The following is a 25,394-nucleotide window of genomic DNA, read 5'->3' as shown; positions in this document are numbered from 1 at the left end:
CCCTGGTAGGCCAGCTGGTACTGTAAGGCTCGTCAGTCAAGCAAGAAATATTGTCTTCAATGTATTCAAGTACTTCAATAAGGACAAGAAAGAACCAGCAGAAGATGTGGTGAAGAAAACCTCTGAGGCAATGAAAGTTTCACAGGCTGTCATCAACAAAATCAGACTCCAGGGCAAGAGGAGTGAAGGAGGAGTTATACAATCACCACTCCATCGGAACCGGTTGTCACCTGTACTTGGGGGTATTGATGACTTCGACAAGGAAGCAATAAGAAGAGAAATTCTGGCCTTTTATAAGAGAGGAGAGCTGCCTACAGTTCACTTACTGCTACAGAAACTTAAGGAACCACCAGTAAACTTCAAAGGAGGAAAAACAAGCCTATGCACATTGCTGAAGAGTTTGGGATTCCGATATAAGAAACACTGTAGCAGCAGAGCTATATTGATGGAGAGATCAGACATCGTAGCTGCCAGAAACAAATTCCTAAGGGAACTGAATATGAACAGGCATAGTGAAAACCCAAGGCCAGAGATTTACCTGGATGAAACCTGGGTAAACCAAAATATCAGCGTTGAACAGTGCTGGACAAACAAGGAGGGCACAATTGGACCACACACAAAAACCGGTAGAGGTGGCAGGTTCATCATTCTCCATGCAGGAAGTACTGAAGGCTTTGTTCCTGGCAGACTCTTAATGTTCAAGTCCAAGTATGGAAATAAAAGAGATTATCATGACTCAATGAACAGCCATATATTCAGAAAATGATTTTTGGAACAACTTATGCCTAATATCCCTCCACGATCATTAATTATCATGGACAACGCTCCCTACCACAACATGCAGCTGAACAAAGCATCTTCAGGAAATTCAAGAAAAGGGGATATCAAGTGGCTATGGGACAACAAAATTCCCCATGATGCTTCACACACCAAAGCTTAACTTTCTCAGCTTGTTCAGCTTCACAAAAAAGACAAGCTGCGCTATGAAATAGATGAGCTTGCTGCTGCTGCAGGACATAAAATACTCCGACTTCCACCTTATTATTGCCAGTTTAATCCAATAGAACTTATATGGGCTCAAATCAAACAAGAAATAAGGAAGAAAAACTCAAATAACCAGCAGTTCATGAAGAATGTTGAAGACTTTACTCAAAAAGCTATCAATAATGTGACTTAAGATGACTGGAAAAAATGCATAGAACATGCAAGAAAGATTCAAGAAGATTACATTAAGAAAGACATTGCTTTTGAACACATGTTTGAGTCATTTTCAATTGAACTGAGCACCTCAGACAATAGCAGTGATGAAAATGATGATAGTGAGGCTGAATAATTGAAAATATAAAAAAAATGAATGCAAATGAATAAAATACAATACAAATACAAAAGAATAATATATATATATATATATATATATATATATATATATATATATATATATATATATATATATATATATATATATATGTGTGTGTGTGTGTGTGTGTGTGTGTGTGTGTGTGTGTGTGTGTGTGTGTGTGTGTGTGTAAGGGGTTTCAAATGATCCGCCTCCATGTGGTTCATTCTGGAAACATCATTATAGACGACTAAAGGGACCACAAAATAATTAATTGCAACACCTTCTTAAACACTGCACTGAGAAAATAGAGCAAAGATGGGAAGGGAAGGTGGTGGTGGTGGTGGTGATTGTCTGGGGAGAGAGAGAGAGAGAGAGAGAGAGAGAGAGAGAGAGAGAGAGAGAGAGAGAGAGAGAGAGAGAGAGAGAGAGAGAGAGAGAGAGAGAGAGAGAGAGAGAGGATGGGGGAAGAGGAGATGGTGGTGGCAATGACGGAAAGAGACAGAGTGGGAAAACAACCTATTTATTCATAACCTCATATTTATTGAACCAGGATACCTAAAAAGCTCACAGTTTGCTTAATCATGGAGAGAAAGCTTTAGCAATGATATTGAGACAAGTTATACAAAAATAAATGCAAAACTACAGGTTTTAAAGCATTCTTTTATTGTTATACATTTATGTTATCAGTGCGGCAGTCAGATGTCAAGTGGCGGTGACGAGACTGCGGTATGAAGACATGTTCTTTACAGCGCTGACGGGAAGGGGGCGTGGCCTCTTGAGATTCTGTCATCGTCCCGACTTTAGGTCTTATAATGCTGGAGAGTTGACTGACACACTGTCAACCACATATTTTGAAAGGTGGTAAGGTTTTTCTCCTGCAGAGGCTGTTCACACCCTCTGCATTAACATCACATGTGGCTAACTCCTGATGGCTGCTTTCTCTCTCTCTCACAGAAAGAGAGAGAGAGAGAGAGAGAGAGAGAGAGAGAGAGAGAGAGAGAGAGAGAGAGAGAGAGAGAGAACAATTCTGATGATTGCTAAACAGAATGAGACTGAGTTTGAATGAAAATAAATGGAAGGAGCATAAATACAGAGAAAATGGATGGATGAAAACAAAAAAAGGAGTAGAGGACAGGAAATGAGAATACTTATTTCCTAATACTTCCTCTTTTCCTCTAATTCTTCGCTTACTCCTCACCCTGCTTATATTTATTATTTCTACCATCTCCCCATCCTCCCATCCTCCCTCACCCTTTCTCAACTTCCTTGCCCCAGTATGTCCCTTCCTCCCCTTTTTCCTTTCCTCCCCTTCCCTCTTCCATCTTGTCTCAAACCTCCCTTCCTGTCACCTCCCCTCCCCCTGATCTGTCAGAGATGAGGGACAAGAGAGTAATAGTTCACTCTCTCTCTCTCTCTCATTCATTCTATGTCATTTTCGCTTCATCCTTTCTCACTTTCTCATATAATTCCATTTTCATTCTCAATCAGTCTCATTCTATTTAGCAATCTTCAGGATTGTTCTTACTTTCATATAAATATATATATAGAGAGAGAGAGAGAGAGAGAGACCAGCAGGGAAGGAAGGTTTTAGTATAATAAGTATACGTGTGATGCCGATGGTAGGTAAATGTGACTGATACTTGTCAAAGCAGTGCATAGCTTGGGTGGTAAGAATTTAGGACTAAGTGCGAAACTCAAGGATTGTAAAACTCAGATAGCACGTAACTCGGGAGGATATTGTATATGTATGTATGTATGTTGGTATGTACAGTTACTTTATTAAAAAAAGAAATGAAGAGTGGCAGAGAGGAAGGAGGAATTGGGAGAAAAGATGTGAAAGAAGAAGAAAGAGGTGATGGGGGGGAGGCTGTGTGAGTCATTCACTTGCTGCAAACATGTGTCAAGTTATTGTAACTTCTTGCTTAGCCTACCTTGTGTCACTCATTTATTTTTGTTTGCCTCTTTCCAGTAGACCCAGTAAGTTGAGATAAATGCTTGTGTAGGAAGAGAAGTTGTAGTTCAGTGTAAAAGAATAAAATTTCATTCAGCTTGTACTCTTTCCCAAAAATTATTTATTAAAGATAATGCATGTTTGAGAAAGCAAGAAGCTTGCCTGGGAGCACGGTGTGGCATGCACCCATTGTCCATCCCTCTCCCCTTTCATGTGATCAGCAACCACCCCCCATCCCATGTATGCTCTCAGAAGTTAGTTGGCTGGCTGCTTTCATAACAAGAGGGAGCATTGTTTAAGTTACATTATGTTGTGAGATGTATTTTGTGGTAGGGGATAACTTCACTTAGTATCTGAGGTATTAGCCATACTCCTCACAGTTCATTTACTATATACCTTAGCCTGGATTTGGTCTAGACTTGCTACCATCTGCATCCTGAAGGGTTGAACATGTCCTGTGTGGCCAACTTGGAGTTATAATCCCTGTGTCTGAGTCCTATGTTGGTTGTCATGGTGGTTGTCTGTCAGAGTCAGGTTGACTCTTGTGTGTCCATGTTAAATGTGACCTGTGTGAATTGTCTGTGTATTTAGTAGCCAGAGGATTTTCTTGTTTTGGGGTCCCATGTTTTCTCCTGAGACTTATCAACTTTGGGGGAATAAAGTCTGTCTTCAAGGAAATTAGAGATCAGCTGAACACAGACCTGGGTACTATGATATTCTGCTGGTGTGAGTGGTTGTTCCTGTGGGTGATGGCCCCAGAATATTATAGCCTTGTCTTTGTGGTGTATGTTGCAACTGTGTCTCCATTGGATGTGCTTGTGCAAGTCCTTTTCCAGCTGTTGGGTGTTATATGTTTTGTTCTGTGTAGGAGTCAGGAGTAGTGACCTTAGAGGCATTTACTCTGTATGACTTATGATTAGCCTGAACTCACACTAGGCTGTTGGTATAACCTAGGGAAAGCTGACCTGAGATTGAATGGCAGCTGTGAGAGGGGCTGTGTTTGAGTCATAAAAATGTATGTACCATATTTCCTGCCACATAATTTGGCAGGGAATAATTAGAAAAAATAAAATAAGCTCCACCTTTCCCTGAACTTCATAGCCCATCCCTCAATCAGGTTTTGTTCCAAATTGCAGCTCAAACTAACACAGAAGAGCAGAAAATATCATACCAGATTATCAGTGATCATAACTGTCACTGAACAATTAAGACTGATACTACCTTATGTTGTTTTCTGTCTTTCTCTGTGTTCAAGATGTTCCACTATTAACTGAAGAGTTATAGGGTTCCTACCCCAAGCAGCTGTCAACTTGAAGTGGTAAACAAAATACTCCGTGCACATGTTAAAGTCTCTTCGTGATCTTGATGCTACAGGTTGCATGTGCAGCTGTGTTTTCTGGTTAGTGCATGAAGTGTAATCAGCTAAAGCCACTCTCTTCATACAAATTATGGCTATGACTTCAGCATAAAGCTATTCATTACCTTGATAAATTTACGATGAATTTTATTCACATAAGGCCATCGAGGGCTGTGCTCAGGGTTACAGCAATCAGTTTTTATATTTTAGCATTATTTTGGCTTGTAATCATTATCTAGTAATTTTTAGCACTATTTCGATTTGTAATCAGTATCTGATAATATATATATATATATATATATATATATATATATATATACGAGGTGTGTCATTACAGTTCCAGGACTGGTGCCACACAAGTTTTATTTCACATCCAGGCTACAAACTATAGGTTATCTCCTTCGAAGTAATCCCCCTGGCACCGCATGCACTTGTCCATCCTTCTCTGCCAGGCTTGCATGCACTGCTGGAAGGATTCTTGCGGGATGCTCCTCAGCTCCGTCGTCACGGCCTTTTTGATGTCGTCCGCATCATCAAAACGGGTCCCCTTCATGACCTCCTTGAGCTTGGGGAAGAGGAAGAAGTCGCACGGAGCGAGGTCAGGTGAGTAGGGCGGTTGCTCCAGCACGGCGATGTTCTTCTTGGCCAAGAACTCTCTGATGCTCAGGGCATTGTGAGCAGGCGCATTGTCGTGGTGAAGCAGCCACGAGTTGCCCTGCCACAACTCCCGCCTCTTCTCGCGCACTGCACGAAGCAGACGCCGCAGTACTTCTTTGTACACATGTTGGTTGACTGTCTGGCCCTGTGGCAAGAACTCGCAGTGGACGATGCCCCTCACATCGAAGAAAGCGATCAACATGACCTTGAAGCTGGACCTGGACTGCCTTGCTTTCTTCGGCCGTGGCGACGCCGGACTCTTCCATTGAAGGCTCTGGCGTTTGGTCTCCGGGTCGTACTCAAATACCCAGGACTCATCGCCGGTGATGACTCTCCTGAGCAAGTCTGGTTCAGTTTCCAGACGCTCGAGGATGTCCTGACACACCTGCATGCGTCGTCCCTTCTGGTCATCGTTCAGGAGTCTCGGCACCATCTTCGCACAGACTTTCCGCATGCCCAGATCTTCAGTGATAATCTTCCACACGCTGTTGTGGTTCATGCCAAGCTCATCTGCGATCTTTCGAACAGTCAACCGACGATCGTCACGCACCATCTGCTTGACACGCTCAACATTGGCCTCATTCCTGCTCGTTGAGGGTCTTCCACTCCTGGGGTCATCTTCCACGTCCTCCCGGCCCTCTTTGAACCTCTTGCACCACTCAAAAACACGTGAGCGTGACATTGTCTCATCCCCGTACACTTTTTGCAGCATACCCAGTGCTTCTGACGGCGTTTTCACCAACTGCACCAAAAACTTCAAGTTTGTTCGCTGTTCAGCGCTCATTGTTAAACGACCTGCAACAGAGGACATGATTTTAAAAGCACGTAAGAAAAAGATTAGTGACTGTAGAGGGTTGGGAGCGCAGTTGTATACTCCAGAAGGATTACTTTGAAGGGGAAATATGGTGGTTTGTGGCTTGGGTTTGAAATTCATCTTTTAGGACACCAGTCCTGGAACTTTAATGACACACCTCGTATATATATATATATATATATATATATATATATATATATATATATATATATATATATATATATATATATATATATATATATATCATTCTGGGGCCAAACAGTGGTGTTTCAGTGTTACTTTAGTAGCAGTAACCATAACCCATGGGCCTACCCAGGGTATAAGATACAAGGTGATTTTTTGGAGCATTTTTTGGGGAAAAAAAAGTGTCATATGGTAGGAAATACAGTGTGTGTGTGTGTGTGTGTGTGTGTGTGCGTGTGTGTGTGTGTGTATACAGAGGATGTCTGAGTTACGAGGTAATGAGTTACGAATGTTCAGAGATACGAGCATTCTATTTGCAAAATGAAATTGTGTTCTCAATATTGTTCCTTTTGCCAGCCAAAAGTTCAAATTTGGCACTACATGCCATATTTACCTAGTACACCGCTTTGCCACTACCCATGCAGTGCAGCAGCATAGCAAAGGACTTCCCACTGCCCCAAGACACAGGCCCTGTAGCTGTTTATTCTGAGATGCTAGTTTAAAATTTAAATTAAACATAAAAACTTAATGTACTGCACCACAGTGAGTCTGGCTTGAGATTCCATGGAAGACAGCCAGTCAGGACAACACCACATCATTGCCTCAAGAGGAAGAAGAACAAAGAGGAACATAACACCATGGGCTGCCTCAGATCCTCACTCCTTTCTGGATCCAGCTGCCATAGAAACAATACCTATGCTGCTGTCCCTCCTTTATACTAATGTGGAAGCGTCACCAATCTTGCAGGACATGGTGAGCGGCAGGAGAGGAAATAATGCAGTGGATGTCCTTGGTAGATCAGACACAAGGGCAAGGGACTGGTTTTGATGAAGAGCCTTATCTCATCACAGGAAAGTCTAGATGTCAGCAGAAGCACACCCAGTGCCAGCCAGATGAATCACAGCTCGTTTTAACACATCAATTGCCTTGGTGCATCAGGGTGCCTGGAGGGCCACAACACCTGCCCTCCCCTGAGCTAGCCACTAGACCACTGCCTGCTCCCCCCACCAGGATGATGCCTGGGGAGCAAACAACAGCACCAGAACCTCCCTCGCCATCCACCACCATCCTTACATCATCGAGGCACCATATAAGCTCTCCTGGTCTTTCCCTCTCCCAGCTATGATAGTTTAGGGCCCCTCTCTCCTGGTCACCACCTAGAGTGGGAAGGAACAGACAGGATTATCCCGCCTTGGCTCAGTTAGGGGAAGTTTGAGCTTCTTTTGAAGTTTATCTATTTTTGTTATGTTGGTAATTCATTAAATGACAGAAACTTATCCTTAACCCCCAGAGTGCCAGTGCCATTTATTTATGGCAGTGGGTGGGTGCTCACCATGTGTCAGTATCATATATTTGCAGTGGTGGGCAGGCACATGCTGTGTGCCAACAACATATATATACAATGGCAGTTTAATGAAATCACTGTGGCCATATTTTGACTAGAAGGCTTTTCATACTTTATCAGGACACTTGTCATACTTTTACCCTTCTCCCTCACTGACCATCATCCACCACCAAGCCACCTTTGCCCTTCTTCCTCACTGACCATCACCAAGTCTGTAGGCATGCCAAGGCTACAGATCCTATTCCTGACCTGACTGCCGTACAGAGAAGATGTCTTGCCACGCAAAGAATATTTAAAACATGTAAAATATGTACTAAATAGTGTGTATGTAAAATGAACAAAGCCTCAATAGCATAGTGTGGTAAAGATATTGAATATATGGTGGTATCATAATTAGCCAAGATAAAAGCTCGGAGCAGATATCTCATGATGAATGTGATTTATGTGGAAGTCTGCATGAAAGTAAGTAATGTAACTCTCCTTGACACAGACATGAACTCCATGGCTTAAATATGTAACTAAATAATTAGCTAGTAATCCATCACTTATCATTGTAGGCAAATATTAAATTTAAATGTCACTAAATTTTTGCAGTTGTCATTACATATATTCAAAACACTTCACACACCTTGCATAATTTTTTCAAGGTCCTGGACATGTTACACTGTTTTATGGTTACCTTGTCCAAGAATTTATTTATTCCTAAAAATTGTGCACCTCCTTACTCCTGTTAAAAACTCTATTTTGTTTACACATTAAATTGACATTTGTTTCCTGTAAGTTAAGTGTAGTCAACTCTCCCCAAACAGGCATGAGGATGAAATGCCAGGGTCCCAGAGTGGCCATGATGACTTCAGTCAGCATAGAAATCCCTTCACTTTTAGTCCTCACAGCTTCTTTGATGGAATTTTCCAGCAATTTGGAATGCACCCTAGTGAAACACCCTTTCCAGGTAAGAGTGCATTATTTTTTTATATTGAACTGATTTAACAGTATTTTGAAATATATTTTGTGTGGAAAAGAATTATAAATGATCCATGAAGAACACCTTGTATTTTATAACTACAGTGTTAAAAGTGAATGTTAGCAGTGAAGAACAGGAAAGTTTCAGGAAAGGAAAAGATTGTGTAGATTAGATTTTTGTAATTAAAATGGTAAGAGAAGTGTATTGAAGAAAGGATGAAATGTCACATGTAGCTTTCACAGACCTTGAGGAAGTATGATGGAGTGAAAAGGGAAGCTTCTTGGGATGTTTTAAAAATTTTAAGATGTAGAAGGATTGTAGTTGGAAGGAATGGGGTTGTGCACTGACCACTATCTGGTAGCATGCATAAAATTGTGGGTTTAGAGGATTTTTTTCTACATATTTTTATTTAGTACTTTGGAATCACAATATTTTCTGTATAGTTATAATCTATCTGCAGATGTTACACAAACAGTATTGAGATAGTGTATAGCACCTTGAAGAAGATATTTCTCTACAAAAAGAAAAGCTATTACATGCCATACTGTTTGAGTCTTTTTATCATAATGTCAGGGTTGAGCCAGCCATTTGTCACCAAACCAGAAATTAGGATACAGTAAAACCTCAATAAACCAAACTTTATTAAACCAGATTCCTGGTAAACCGACTTCTTTGTGCCATCCAAACTTCCCTTGGTAAACCAACAACATGTTCGGTTTATCTGAAGAGTTTGAAAGCTGACCGAACATGCTGGTGACGCTGTGCGTATCCCTTGGGTAAGCCGACCACTGGTGCAGGCCCAGGCTGGGCTGACCTAACTTAGCTCAGCTTGTGACTGATTATTACAGAGTGTGGTACCTCGCTCATGTGCTCTTTCTCAGTTGCAGTTATACATACATCTACAATGTTTTCCCAGACTCCCACCCCATCTTGTAAGACTCCATCACCATTTCCTGCTTCATCAAGAAAGGGGGGGAAAGAAGAAGATTCTCTCTGTTCATCGGAAGTTAGAGATAATTCAGGACCATGAGAGGGGCATGTCACATGCTCAATTGATGGACAAGTATGGCCTAAAGAAAACAGTGCTTTATGATATTGTTGTGTGGTTTGTCCATACTCATATCTTGTATCCTAGTATCATGTCTCTAAAATAGTCCAAAAGTAAATTGCAAGTGTTTCACACTCCGTGATGGAATAATTCCTTTCCGCTGATGTACATAACCTAGAGGCATAAACTATTGGTTGAGGCATGCCATTTCTCTCTTGCACCAAAATTCCTCCTATACTCAGTACATGGAATAAAGTCCTTGACATACTCTAAGAAGATAAGTACTGGTGCACTGGTAAGTTTCATTTTTAATGTTTCAAGTGCTTGTCTCTGAGCTGTTCCCTAAGTGGACATTGCATTTTTCTTTAGCAGTTAACTTAATGGCTGAGCAATGTCAGAATATGAACTGTTGATAATATCCTGTCAAACCAAGGAAGCTTCTTACCTTCTTGACTGAGGTCAGTTCTGGGAAATTTCTCACTGTATCTACTTTTGACTACACTATTCTTAATCCATGTCTGTCTATTTGGTGTCCTATATAAATTATTTTGTCTTGCAAAAAACTAAATTTTTCTAGTTTCACCTTTAAACCAGCAGATGCTAGTCTGGAAAATACTAAATCTAGTTTCTTGAAGTATTCTGCTTCTGTATGTGAAATAATCAATATGTCATCTAGGAATATGCTTGCTGTTTTTCTTATTCCATGCAGTACTGTGTTCATTAATCTCATGTACATCAGTGGGCTGTTGGATAATCCAAAAGGCATGCATTTGAATCTATAGTGTCCTGTTGGTGCTAAAAATGCTGTCATGTCCTTTGAGTTGTTGTTCAATTCAGTTTGCCAAAAAGCTGACTTTATATCTATTATACTAAATAATTTGTTCTTTGTTCCAAGACTTCGGAGGATGTCTGCTATTAACAGTTGTGGTAGTCAATTTGGGATGGTATGTTTGTTTAGTTACCTGTAATTGATTATTGGTCTTACTGTACTGTCTGATTTAGATAAAAGAATGAGTGGGAAGTTTCAAGGACTCACTGGGTTCAATAACATCTTGCATCATTTCATTATTCATTTTATCTACTGTGGCAAGCTGTGAATGAAGTAGTCTGTATGCTGGTATGTAGATGGGCTGAGTATCTGGTTTAAGCTTAATCTGGTGTTTTAACATGCTTGTTTTGCCCAAGGCATCCCCTGACAAAGCAATTGCATTCCTGTGCTTATCATTAGTGTTAGGAGTTCTTGATCTAAATCAGGTCAACTGGTAGACTTAAGGTGTTTCCAGAATTCCTCTCTCAAATCTGAGTCTTCCTGTACTAAGCAAATCATTGTATTTTCTTGTTCTGAACTTTTATCTCCATTTACTATTTTAATTGGATGTTCACATACATAGAATAATCCTACTTGAGTTCCTTTTTAAGTGTAATGTTCTTATTCAGTGTACTTATTAGTAATACTACTTTTCTGTTTTCTAAGTTGTACACAGCCAAATCAGACTGCACCCCTTTTATCCTCATTGATTTGGAAATTGCTGTGACTTCTGCATTTTCCTTACTCCTTTCAATTCTAGTTTCACTTTGTTAATTGACATAGAATGCAATAGTGTTGACTCTATTATATATCCTGGGACAATTTGCATGGCTACATCTGGAGCATTTCCCTCAACTGGCTGAGATGTGAAGTCTTTAGTTGATTTGCTTGGGGCTGCTTTTAGGTTCTGGTCTGTTTATGTAATGTGTTGCTCTGGTGTCATCACTATTTCCTTGCAGTTGGGTGTCAGATCTGTCTCTGCATTGACATGTTAGCAATGGGTGTGTCATTGGGCTGTGGTGGTGTTTGTACCTGTACACCTTTGATCACTCAGCCACATTATTTGATATTTCTTTCTGAGCCAATGCAGCTTTGCCTGTCTCTGCTGGTTCTTTGACTAGAATAAGTGATTCTGTAACTACACCTGAACTTATGAATGGAATGAATTTGTACAAACAGTAAACATCATGATCTGTGGGTGATACAGTGATTTCTTGGTCATGCATATTTGCAAATCCAATTTAGTAAATCACTTGGAAATGTCAGTTTTTCTACAACAATAGTGGAGATGTCAAATTCAAAGTAATCTCCTACAGTAACTGTGATGTGTTGTTCCTATTGTGTTCAATTTATCTCCTTTTACTCCTTGTAAGCAGTAAGGTGCTGTCTCAATAATTTTCACTCCTGGTTTGATCTTATTTAATGCCTCAAGATTAATTGTATTTACTGTAGCTCCTATATCTAGAAATATTTTGACTGACTTTGGAAATATTGCCTTCTGTTAGTGGTCCTTTTGTATTGATTCAATGTAATAATCATTTTACTCTCTGTTTCTTCCAATATATCTCCAGCATGCTTTCCATCTTCATCTCTATCTGTGTTTGGTATTTGGAAGTTGAATCAGTCTTGTTACTTTGTTTTGGTTCATTACACCCAATTTGGTTTTTCATTATGATTGTGGAGGGAGGTTTTGGTTCGTGGGAAAATTCTGTCCTCGCCTAGCCCTACAGTCTTGGGTCTTGTGTCCTACTCTATTGTGATTGGTACACCAAGGTTCTCTCCTGCCATCTGTTTCATGGTGTCCTTCATACTGGCAATTTGTGCGAAGTATCCTGGTGTAACATTCCCTTGCAGTGTTACCATGTTTGTGACATCTGTAGCATTCTATCTGTGCATTTCCAGTGTGTGTATTGTGTGCCCTTGAAGCACTTCTGGTCCTGTTCTTGGTTTGAATTTTACCATGCAACATGGACCTGGGGGCTCCTGCTCTGGGTGGTGGTGACTTTGGGGTAACTTTTACTGGCATTACATGTGGGGAGAAAGAGGGACTGGTCTCAGCATATCCCTGCAGCAAATAATCTATTTCTCCTAAAGTTAAGGTTTCCTTCAAATCTTTGTGCAATCTCTCATTTGTTACCCCACCACATTTAGCAAAAATTTTGGTGAACATTATCAATTTGGTGACTTGAGTTACATGCATGAAATTTTTATTTGCCTGTGAAGTCCAATCAGGGTTCTTCAGCATTTCCTCCATGTCTTTTCCCCACACACATAGTTGTGGAAAGTATTTTGTGAAGTGTTCTGAAGTTGACTTTCTTGTATCTAACAATTTAACCAATGCTCTGAGAGGATCTTAGTCACTCTTTTTGTTGAAATGTTTTCTGAATGCCTGTACATAGTCATTATAGTTATTGATATCATCCATTTACTGATAATAATATACTTGGTTCTGCCTTTCTTGAGGTAAACATTTTGCTTCAATCTTCAATTTATCTTTGGTGATTCCCTTGATAGCTATGTAGGTATCTTACTTTTTTTTATGAACTGGTTGAGCTCTAATGTATTTGGTTCGCCAGAGAATTTTGGAATATCAGTGATGATTTCTTGTTTTACTATCTGATCCTGTTCTGCCTTAGCCATGGAGGTGTGTCTGGGACGTGTTTAAATGAGAAAATTTCTACAGTAGCTACAGGTAATCACCTGGCTTTTTCTAGACTGTACGTAACTGTACATAAACGTGAGGCTGGCAACATTTACAAAAAATCATTTCCATTTACTTCATCTATCTGTTTGGCAGTTGAGAGAGCAGCCTTTCACACTGGTAATACAATGGTAGTGCAGACAACATACTCTCAAGGTTCCTCTTGACTCCTGTTACTCCTCATTCACACCAATATCTGCCTGTGAAAGTTGTATGAGTAAAATATCAATTATGTATAATTTAACAATACTTTTAGTTGTCCTCAGGATAGTGTTGATGGTCGTAGATACTGGGAATATCCACTCATTGGGCAGTGGTTGCTGTGGCAGCAGCTGTGGCAGTTCTTGAGTAATGAGTTACTTGTTGATAGATTGCAGTTGAGGCTGACTTAGTTTCTGGTGGGAGTGGGGTACTGCAGTGACGACTGGCGAGTAGCAGCTGAGATAGATGGAGTGAGGTTGTGATGCTGCAGTGCAGCCTTGAGGTGTGTGTGTGTGTGTGTGTGTGTGTGTCAGACATGGGTATGATTAAAATGTGATTATTGTGATTATTTCTTTGTAATTTCCATGAAGCACTTCGCTTTCAAGTCCAAGTATGTTTTAAAAGCTTAGCACTTAGTTTTTACTTGCTTGTCTCCCATGATATACAAGTACTAGTCAAATGTTAACAAAGCCTATACATGTTTCAACAGACTTCAAATGCAGTACTGGTAAAAATGATTGCCACTAGGCTGGTGTGTGAGTGCACAGCCACAGGGTTACATATGAAATATGTTGTCTGTGTAATCACTGTAATGCATGTATCAATTATAGAACTGTCTACCATTGTGTGTGTGACTGTGTGTGTATGTATTTACCTAGTTGTGGTTTATGGGAAAGGAGTAATCTCATAGTATCCCATCTCTATATCTATCCATTTTGGACAGTTAAGGCATTCACGTCTTCACTTAGTTCATTCAATTTGTTCACACTTCTTGTGAGGAAATCTATACTTCTTAATGTCTATTCTACAATTAACTTTCTTCAACTTCTCATTGTGTCTCCATGTACTCTGTGCGTCTAAATTTATAAAACTTTCTTTGTCCACATTTTCCATACCATTTATCATTCTATAGATGTTTATTGAATCTCCTTTCTCTCTCCCATTTTCAAGGGTAGGAATTTCCAGCATTCTTAATCTCTCTTCATAGGTTAATTTACTCAATTCTGGAATCATCTTAGTGACTGCTCTTTTAACTCTTTCTAATTTTATAATATTCCTCTTTGTATGAGGAGACCACACCACTGCTGCATATTCCAATCTTGGTCTTATCATGGAAAACAACAACTTTTTTTATAATTTCTTTATCAAAATATGAGAATGCCATTCTTACTCTTTTTAACAAATTAATCATCTCCAGTAATTTTATCAATGTGTCTGTCCAGAGTCAAATTTTCAGTAACTGTTACTTCCAAATCCACTTCCTCTCTTGACTTCTTTAACTTCACACTTTCCACCTCATAATGATATTGTATTCTTTTCTTTACATTTACTTAAATTGAATTCCATTTGCCAAGATTGCCAAGTTACTCCATCTATTTATCTTATTTAAATCATCTTGCAGTACCATACATTTTTTACCCTTCTCATCAGCTTAGCATCATCCACAAATAAGTTCATATAACTGTCTATTTTTTCATTTATGTCATTCACATATATTACAAACATTATCGGTCCCAACACTGACACCTGTGGGACACCACTAATTACTTTCAGCCAAGATGAATTTTGGTCTTATATTACAGTTCTCATCTCTCTATCATCCAGATAATCCTCCATTCACTCCAGCAGTCTTCCTCCAATTTTTCCATAATTTTTTATCTTCCATAGCAATCTTAAGTGTGGTACTTTGTCAAATGCCTTCTTCAAGTCTAAGTAGACACCATCCACCCATCTGTCTCTCTCCTGCACAATATCGACTAACCTTGAATAAAAGGACAATAAGTTCATGGTGCATGATCTTCCCCTCCTAAATCCAAATTGACAATTTACTAAAACTTTATCTCTTTCTAAGTGTTCCATCCATCTTTCCTTTATTGTTCTTTCACACAGTTTTCCAACAACACTAGTCAAGGACACTGGTCTATAATTTAGTGGGTTTTCCTTATTTCTTCCTTTGTATATTGGTGTAATATTTGCTCTCTTCCAATCTTTGGTACTCTTCCCTGTGATAGTGATGTCACCATTAGACTGAATATTATCAGCCAGTTGTTCTCTACATTCCTTCAATATCCAGTTTATACTCCATCTGGACCAGTTGCTTTATTTACTTCAAGTTCTTCCATCATCTTAAGTATTTCCTTGTAACTGACTGGGACAGTACTTAGTATATTCCTCACCAACTTACTCCTTCCAGCATTAAACTCCCCTTCCACAGTAAATACTGATCTGAAACTATTGTTCATGACCTCCACCACGTCCTGTGCATCCTCATAGATTTTTCCCTCAACTTTTGATCTTGATGCACCTTCCTTCTTCTTCATCTTCCCATTAATATGTCTAAAGAATAGTTTGGGTTCATTTATACACTCATCAATTATATCTCTTTCATAGTTTCTTCTTTCTTATTATCTCAATGTACTTGTTTCTAGCATCATTATATTCTTCCCATCTGCTCTCAGTTTTCTTCTTCTTCAATCTATTCCAAGCATTTGGTTTACGATTTCTAGCCTCTGCATTTTGTATTGAACTGTTCTTTACCCTTTCTACATCTTGCTCCTCCTCTAGGTACAAATTTCTCCACAGCAGAATTGTATATCTTTATAAATTCATCCCATTTTTTCTGAACATCTGCATCTTCAGTCTTTCCAGTCCACGGTAACAAAGTACTCTCTTAATTTTTCAAAGACGGCTTTACTATATTTAAATCTTCTTACCTTGTAATTTTCATCAATGATTACATTTTCATTTTTTAAATTAAATTCCATCAACACATGATCACTTTTACCTAGAGGACTATCATAGTGTACAGTTTCAATAATTTCCATGCCCTTGGTAAACACTAAATCAAGTCTTGATGGTTTATATACCACTAATTCTTGTATTACAATCAACCCATTGAGTCATCAAGTTTTCCACTGCCCAGTTTAACAGTCTATTACTCCATGAGTTCTCACTTCCAGTAATTGTCATTGTCTCCCAATTTATCTCCTTACAATTAAAATCACCAACAATAACTATATCACTACTTTCCATCACTATATTTTCAAGACCTTTTAACACATCTGCCAACATCTCTTCATGCTCTTCTTGCTAAGCATTGGTCATAGGTGGCACATACACTCCTACATAATTTATTATCCTTCCATTTCCATTTCTAATGATCACTTGTAGAATTTCAGACTTGTCTTCACTTTTTATTACCTTCTCCACTTTGATACATTTTTTTTTGTCAGAATGATCACTCCACCTAACTTGTCACTTCTATTTCTCATCCATAAATCATATTTATCATCACCAAAGTCAGGAGTTTCCCATTCATTTTTCCATTTTGTCTCACAACATACATCATCCGGTGCAGTTCTGCTTAACAACTCACTGTGTGTATTTACCTAGTTGTATTTACCTAGTTGTATAATACAGGGTCCGAGCCAAAGCTCAATTAGTCCTGTCTCCATACCTGAATTTGTCCAATTTCTCTTCAAACATGTGCACACTCTTTGCCGCAACTACCTCTTCTTTTAAGTTATTCCATATTTCAACCGTTCGATGCGGAAAGCTGTATTTCTTAATATCTCCCAAACAAAGACTCTTCTTTAATTTCTTCATATGTCCCCTTGTACGTCTATCTCCTTCCTCCACTTTTACAACTAGGTCATCTCTGTCTATCTTCTCCATGCCATTTACTAATTTGAACATTGTTATCAGGTCTCCTCTTTCCCTTCTTTCTTGCAGTGTTGGTAATCCAATTTCTTCCAGTCTTTCCTCGTAACTTAGGTCTTCCAATTCAGGTATCATTTTCGTAGCTGTTCTTTGTATTCTTTCCAATTTCCTTATATCTTTCTTTTTGTGTGGAGACCATACCACTGCTGCGTGTGTGTGTGTGTATGTGTGTGTTTGTGTGTGTGTGTGTGTGTGTATATATATATATATATATATATATATATATATATATATATATATATATATATATATATATATATATATATATATATATATATTTATCTAGTTGTGCTTTATGGGAAAAGTGCTATGCTCATGCTGTCCCATCTCCATATCTTTTAATATCAAACTTAGCCTTGAATCCATGTATATTTTCTGCATTTACTATCTCCTCATTCAGACTGTTCCATACATCAATACTTCTATATGGGAAACTGTACTTTTTGACGTCTCTTGTACAAGCACTCCTCTTCAGCCACTTTCCATGTCCTCTAGTGTCCCATGTATCCCATACCATTAAGTCGCTCCAGTCCACCTCCTCTACTCCCTCATATGCTTTATATATCGCAATCAAGTCTCCCCTTTCTCTCCTCTTTTCCAACGTTGGTAGATGTATCCTTGCCAGTCTCTCTTCATGACAAGTCCCTGATACTTGGTACCATCTTCATAGCTGCTCTGAACTCTCTCCAACTTTCTTAAATCCCTTTTCTTGTATGGCAACCAAACTACTGCTGCATATTCTAGTCTAGGTCTTATCAGCAACACAATCATCTTCCTGACCATCTCTTCATCCATATATGCAAAGGCCTGCCTTATTCTTCTCAACAAGTTATAGGTTTCTGCTGTAATTTTGCTAATGTGTCTCTCCGGGTCAGGTTCCCAGTCACTGTAACACAGAGATCCTTTTCCTCTTCTGCTCCACTCAACCTTACACCATTCAACACATAATTTCCTTTTACTCTTCTTGTACTTTTTCAAAATTCTATTACTTTACACTTTCCTTCCGGCAATCGTATATATACAATTGCATCAATGCGTCCGTAGCGACGGCGATCATACCCATAATCAAGAATTTTCACGCCTCAAATTTGAGCTCCAAGCGCAGTTTCTCAAGTCAGATGGTGAGTGGAAGTGTCTGGCATGTTTCCACATGTATAGTGTTGTCACTAGCTCTGGAAATTTAGCGGTAACTATGCTATTTTCCCTTTCTCCGGGCAACACTTGGCAACCCCAGCGACCCACCTGGTGGAAAGCACCATGATAAGTGTGAAGAGACATCCTGATAAGAGCGAAGGATCTCAGATCATAACTCACCATGGAGCAGGACAGAACATATGTATTTAACAGTGCTTCTGAGTTTGAAGGCAGTGACAGTGAATATTTAGAAGAAGAAACTGAAGAAAGCAAAGACATTAGTGAGGACTCAGAAAATGATTTACAGGATCCACCTGTTTTATCAGAACAGAGAGATGATACCTATCATTCTTTCATGTTAATTTTTTCATTATCTTCGATTTTATAATAAAATGGTAGAAGGTAACTTGTCAGAGAGAGAGAGAGAGAGAGAGAGAGAGAGAAAGAGAGAGAGAGAGAGAGAGAGAGAGAGAGAGAGAGAGAGAGAGAGAGAGAGAGAGATAATGTTATTTGCCTGAAACTTGATATGAAAAGGGATGAAATCTCTCTCTCTCTCTCTCTCTCTCTCTCTCTCTCTCTCTCTCTCTCTCTCTCTCTCTCTCTCTCTCTCTCTCTCTCTCTCTCTCTCTCTCTCATTGGAAGTGTACAATTTCCCCTCCAAGATGAGAGAGAAAGAGAGAGAGAGAGAGAGAGAGAGAGAGAGAGAGAGTGTGTGTGTGTGTGTGTGTGTGTGCGTGTGTGCGCGCGTGGTGTCATCGCTCTCCGGGCTGTTTCTGGAAGACGGATCACAGCGGGAGGAGGAGGAATCCTTGATAAGGCATAAACTGAACTTTCAGAGGTCACATTGAGCTACAAAGTACATCATTGTATTCAGAATAACAAAGAGAAAATAATTATTAGTATTCAAACAGTTTTCTGACAATTTCTAGGTTTACCATTTTTAGCCGTCATAACAAATGGAAAAAAAGTTTAAGCGCCGGAAGGAAAGGGTTAAATTAAATTCCATTTCCCATCTATAACTCCACTCTGATATCTTGTTCAGGTCTTCTTGTAACGTTCCACAGTCCTCAGCACTCTCAACTTTCTTCAGCAACTTTGCATCATCCACAAAAAGGCTCATGTAGCTGTTCACACTCTCCATCATACCATTTATATAAACTGAAAACATGATTGGTGCAAGTACTGAGCCTTGGGATACTCCACTTCTGACTTCCCTCCATGATGATTTTTTATCTTTTACCACCGTTCTCATTTCTCTGTTTGTCAAGAAATTTTCCATCCATCTCAGCAGGATGTGTGTGTGTGTGTGTGTGTGTGTGTGTGTGTGTGTGTGTGTGTGTGTGTGTGTGTGTGTAAGAGAGAGAGAAAGAGTGGGGGAGGGGGTGTAGACTTCTACTCTCCAACCTTCCTTACTTTTTGATGTACCATCAAACAGTAAGTAAGGTATGTTATACTAATGTAAATGGATTAATGTCAACTAAAATGGAATTAAATGACTTGTTAAGCAGAACTGCACCAGATGTTGTTGTTGTATTATGTGAGACAAAATGGAAAAATGAAAAGGGAACTCCTGACATTGGTGATGATGAATATGATTCATGGATGAGAAATAGAAGTGACAAGGGAGGAGGGGTAGTGATCATTCTGACTAAAAAATGTCTCAAAGTGGAGAAGGTAATAAAACGTGAAAACAAGTCTGAAATTCTACAAGTGATCATTAGAAGTGGAAATGGAAGGATAATGAATTATGTAGGAGTGTATGTGCCACCTATGACCAATGCTTGGCAAAAAGAAGTGTATGAAGAGATGTTGGTAGATGTGTTAAAAGGTCTTGAAAAGATAGTGATGGAAAGTAGTGATATAGTTATTGTTGGTGATTTTAAATGTAAGGAGATAAATTGGGAGACATTGACAACTACTGGTGTGTGTGTGTGTGTGTGTGTGTGTGTGTGTGTGTGTGTGTGTGTGTGTGTGTGTGTGTGTGTGTGTTTACCTAGTTGTGGTTTACGAGAGGGGAGTAATCTCATAGTATCCCGTCTCTCTATCTATCCAGTTTGGTCTTAAAAGCATGGACAGTTATGGCATTGACAACGTCTTCACTGAGTTCATTCCATTTGTTCACACTTCTGTGAGGAAAACTATACTTTTTGATGTCTCTTCTACAGTTAACTTTCTTCAACTTCTTACTGTGTCCCCTTGTACTCTGTGTGTCTAAGTTTATAAAACATTCTTTCTCCACATTTTCCATACCATTTATCATTCTATAGATGTTTATTAAATACCCTCTCTCTCTCCTATTTTCAAGGGAAGGAATTTCCAACTTTCTTAATCTGTCTTCATAGGTTGACTTACTCAACTCCGGAACCATCTTAGTGACTGCTCTTTGTACTCTTTCTAATTTTATAATACTCCTCTTTATATGAGGAGACCACACCAGTGTTGCATATTCCAATATTGGTCTTATCATGGAAATCAATAACTTTTTTTATCATTCCTTCATCTAACTATGAGAATGCCATTCTTATTCTTTCTAACAAATTCATCGTCTCTCCAGTAATTTTATCAGTGTGTCTGTCTGGAGTCAAAATTTCAGTAACTGTTACTCACAAATCCAGTTCCTCTTTTGATTTCTGTAACTTCACACCATCCATCTCATAATGATATACTATTCTTTTCTTACTCTTACCAAACTCCATTGCTTTACATTTACTTAAATTGAATTCCATTTTCCAAGATTTACTCCATCTATTTATCTTATTTAAATCATCCTGTAGTACCATACAGTCATTTACATTTTCTGCCCTTCTCATCAGCTTAGCATCATGCACAAAAAGTTCATATAACTGACTATTTCTTCATTTATGTCACTCACATATATTACAAACATTTTCGGTCCCAATACTGACCCCTGTGGGACACCACTAATTACTTTCAGCTAAGATGAATTTTGGTCTTGTATTACTGTTCTCATCTTTATGTCATCCAGATAATCCTCTATCCACTCCAGCAGTCTTCCTCCAATTTTTCCATAATTTTTTATCTTCCATAGCAATCTTTGGTGTGGTACTTTGTCAAACGTTTCCTTCAAGTCTAAGTAGACACCATCCACCCATCTGTCTCTCTCCTGCATAATATCGAATACCCTTGAATAAAAGGACAGTAAGTTCATGGAGCATGATCTTCCCCTCCTAAATCCAAATTGACAATTTACTAAAACTTTATCTCTTTCCAAATGTTCCATCCATCTTTCCTTTATTGTTCTTTCATATAGTTTTCCTACAACACTAGTCAAGGACACAGGTCTATAATTTAGTGGGTTTTCCTTATTTCCTGCTTTGGATATTGGTGTAATATCTGCTCTTTTCCAATCTTTTGGTACTCTTTCCTGTGATAGTGATGTCAACACTAGACTGTGAATTTTATCAGCCAGTTGTTCTCTTCATTCCTTCAATATCCAGTTTATACTCCATCTTGGACCAGTTGCTTTATTTACTTCAAGTTCTTCCATCATCTTAAGTATTTCCCCATAACTGACTGGGACTGTATTTAGTATATTCCTCACCAACTTACCCCTTCCAGCATTAAACTCCCCTTCCACAGGAAATACATCAGTATTTACTGTGGAAGGAGAGTTTAATGCTGAAACCATTGTTCATAACCTCTGTCATGTCCTGTACATCATCATAGATTTTTCCTTCATCTTTCAATCTTGTTACACCTTCCTTCTTTTTCATCTTCCCATTAATATGTCTAAAGAATAGTTTGAGTTCATTTATACACTTATCTATTATATCTCTTTCATGGTTTCTTCTCTCCATTCTTATTATCTCAATGTACTTGTTTCTAACATCAATATATTCCTCCCATCTACTCTCAGTTTTCCTCTTCTTCCATCTATTCCAAGCATTTGACTTTGAATTTCTAGCATCTTTGCATTTTGTATTGAACCATTCTTTACCCTTTCTACATCTTGCTCCTCCTCTAGGTACAAATTTCTTCACAGCAGAATTGTATATTGTTATAAATTCATCCCATTTTTTCTGAACATCTTCTGCATCTTCAAAGTCTTTCCAGTCCATGGCAACAAAGTACTTTAATTTTTCAAAGTCAGCTTTACTATATTTAAATCTTCTTACCTTATAATTTTCATCAATGATTACATTTTCATTTTTCAAATTAAATTCCATAAACACATGATCACTTTCATGTAGAGGGCTATCATGGTATTTAGTTTCAATAATTTTTGTGCCCTTGGCAAACACTAAATCAAGTCTTGATGGTTTATCTCTTCCACTAAATCTGGTATCACATCAGCCCATAGAGTCATTAATGAATTTATTCATCAAGTTTTCCACTGCCCATTTTAGTTGACATTAATCCATTTACATTAGTATAACATACCTTACTTACTGTTTGATGTACCATTTCTTTATTCTCATATCTCTTACTCTCTAGAAAAACAGTTTGTGTGTGTGTGTGTGTGTGTGTTACATATTATAAAAATACAGGGTGCAATCCCAAGCTTCCACCTTGATGGAAGGTGAAGCCACCACTCACGTCAGTAGATATTATCAAGCTTCCATAATGATATGTAGGAAAACTAAGCCTACCTTGGTGTTCACAAGACATTGCTGCTAATCAAGAACATGAATGAATTGCCAGTTCAAAGGAGAGTTCATTGCTCTCCTCATCTCCCTGCACTCCATTGTTACACAGGCAAGTTTTACCTTATTGTCACTCATCAGCACCTTCATATTTTGTATCATTATGTGTTATATACCAATAAAATTACAAAATATGCTGATTCTGAGAGTGACTGATATAATTCAATGCCAGCATCATTACAGGAACAATAGGAAGTTAAAAAAATGGGAAAAAAAATGCTTACTCTCTTATTTATTTTATTTTTCATATTTTAAGCATTGTCTACTGTAACTAATTTATACTCTAGAGATACAGCAATGTCTTTTGAACTTGATGGTAGGTTCACTTTTCCTAATCATCATCTGGTAGCATGACAAAACCAGACATAACCATGTGATGTTGAGCGTGGTCTCTTGCTTTGCATAACATCATTCAAGGGTTGCTGCCATAGCTGTCATGTGGTGTGTGTGTATGTGCATCTGATGTGAAATGCCAGTAGTGATGGGGAGAAAGCGAATATGAGCAATGGTGTCATGAAAAATCATGGCCAACTTTGCCTGTAATAATATGTACTACACTATTGGTAATCAGACGGAATGGTGCCATATGATATGTTGGGGCCTTTTGCTGCAAGGCAATGCACAGAATATTGTTCATCTGGTGATGTTTATTCATACTTAATACATGATCCCCAGGTCAGCAAGAGTGAAAATCCAGGAAAGCCACAGACACCTTTTAAACTTAAACTTGCTTTTAGATACATCCTTATATATTGAAAAAAAATAATAAATTCAGTACACTTACCTGTGAAGATACTACAACTTGATTGATGATGATGATGATTTTGATTAGCTGTGCAGTACTGAACAATGTAGGTGATGACGATGTGTAGGAGAAGATTACGGCTGACAGCCTGACACGTGCAGGTGCCAAGGCAAAGATTTGTTTATGTTTAGGAAAACAGATCGTACTGCACATTGTGTATCCATAATTTTATACCATCTTCATCCATCCATTGTTTTCATGAAATTGTACAAAAGCCCCTGGTGGGAATTCTGTTTTAAGTTTAGTTTTGTGCTTCTGAAAATTAAGAAGATATTTTATTCATTGTACTGGTTCATCACCATCTCAGTTATCTGGTACTCACTGACCTAAACTTCACATCAGATGGTTTGGTAGTTTGGGTGTCATCTTATACCACCATTATCAGCTAAAAACCATTAAATTCAAGCCAAAATTTGGGGTGGGTCATCTTATCTGCTGGAATATACAGTAAGTTGAATCAAGGGTACAGAGTTTCATCTGTATGAATTACAATAGTGTATTTTTATCTATTAATTTATTAATGTTTAGCCTAGAAAATGTTCAATTTATCATAGAAATAATTCAATTAAAAAAATATAAATACCTATCAGCTGCAGAAACCTGTGATATACTGAGGAGTCTGTAATATAAATTTACTTATATTAGCCAGAGAAATCTGCAGTGTACTGAGGGCATGATAGGTGAAATCGTAATAGTCGAGGGATTATTGTAATTTGCTTTGCAGTTTTTATTGAAGATGTTAGAGTATTCCTATATTTTTGTAAGGTGTTTTCATATATTAATAGCCATTTGACATATAATTATTATAATCTGTTGCATTCTCTAATAGATTTTTTTTCTTATGGCAGAGGTTATATAAGGTTTATTGATATGTTTTTCTTTCACTGTGTATTCATATTTGGGAAGGTGACATATAAGTATGAAAAATGTTCTACGTAAATTTTAGAAGCTTTGCCAGCATCAGTATTACTTATAATTACTCAAGTGTCAATATTTCAGCTGTCAATATCTTCATTATTAAATTTTCTTTTATATTACTTAATTTTTTCACACATTAGCTTTTTAATTTGTAATGAAATGTATTTGTTGTATGCAAAATTCCACTGAAGTTATAATTTGCTAAATTATTAGCCCATTTATGATAAGTTATTGTTGTTGAAGATTTAGTTACTCTTGTAGGTTTAGTGATGATGGCAGAGAACTTACATGTATAGAGTAAGTTGACAAAACTGTGAACATTATTGGGTAACAAGCTAATATTGAAATCACCTGTTATGTAACACTGTAATTTTGTTTGTGATATTGTTTCTTTTATATTTTCAAATGACACAAGAAATTCATCAATGTTAGAGTTTGGTGGTCTGTAAAACAATTGGATAATAGTTTTTTGTGGTTTTGTTTAAAAATAATAATTCCATGAGAGAGAGCTGTAAGGAAACATTTTCAGCTATCACACTGTTAAACATTTGATCTAAATATAATACCAACCTGCCCCTTATCTTTAAAGTAAGCATCATAACCACTTACACACTGATGAGATGTTGTCACTTAAGCGTGTTTCTCATGAACATATGACATTAAACTTTACATTAAGTGGAGTCAAACACTGATGTGTTCATGTGCCTAGATGAGTAGGTGCACTGCTTATATTGATAGAATACTGAGGTTTTGTATAATCATTGGATAAATTTAAACCATGTTCA

General features: G+C 38.2%; 1 protein-coding gene across 5 annotated transcripts in view; it reads left to right on the top strand.

Annotated features, from left to right (window-relative positions):
* Window positions 1-25,394, top strand: part of LOC135116171 (uncharacterized) — a 128,096-nt gene that overhangs the window by 55,341 nt on the left and 47,361 nt on the right. For all 5 annotated transcript variants that reach the window (XM_064033455.1, XM_064033454.1, XM_064033453.1 and 2 more), the window contains exon 5: window positions 8,456-8,598. In XM_064033455.1, the coding sequence (XP_063889525.1) occupies window positions 8,456-8,598 (143 nt within the window). The remainder of the gene's footprint in view (window positions 1-8,455; window positions 8,599-25,394) is intronic.

The sequence above is a fragment of the Scylla paramamosain genome, chromosome 30 (genome assembly GCF_035594125.1).
Source record: "Scylla paramamosain isolate STU-SP2022 chromosome 30, ASM3559412v1, whole genome shotgun sequence".
In the NCBI taxonomy this organism is placed as follows: domain Eukaryota; kingdom Metazoa; phylum Arthropoda; class Malacostraca; order Decapoda; family Portunidae; genus Scylla; species Scylla paramamosain.
This window is presented reverse-complemented; position numbering and strand designations above follow the sequence as displayed.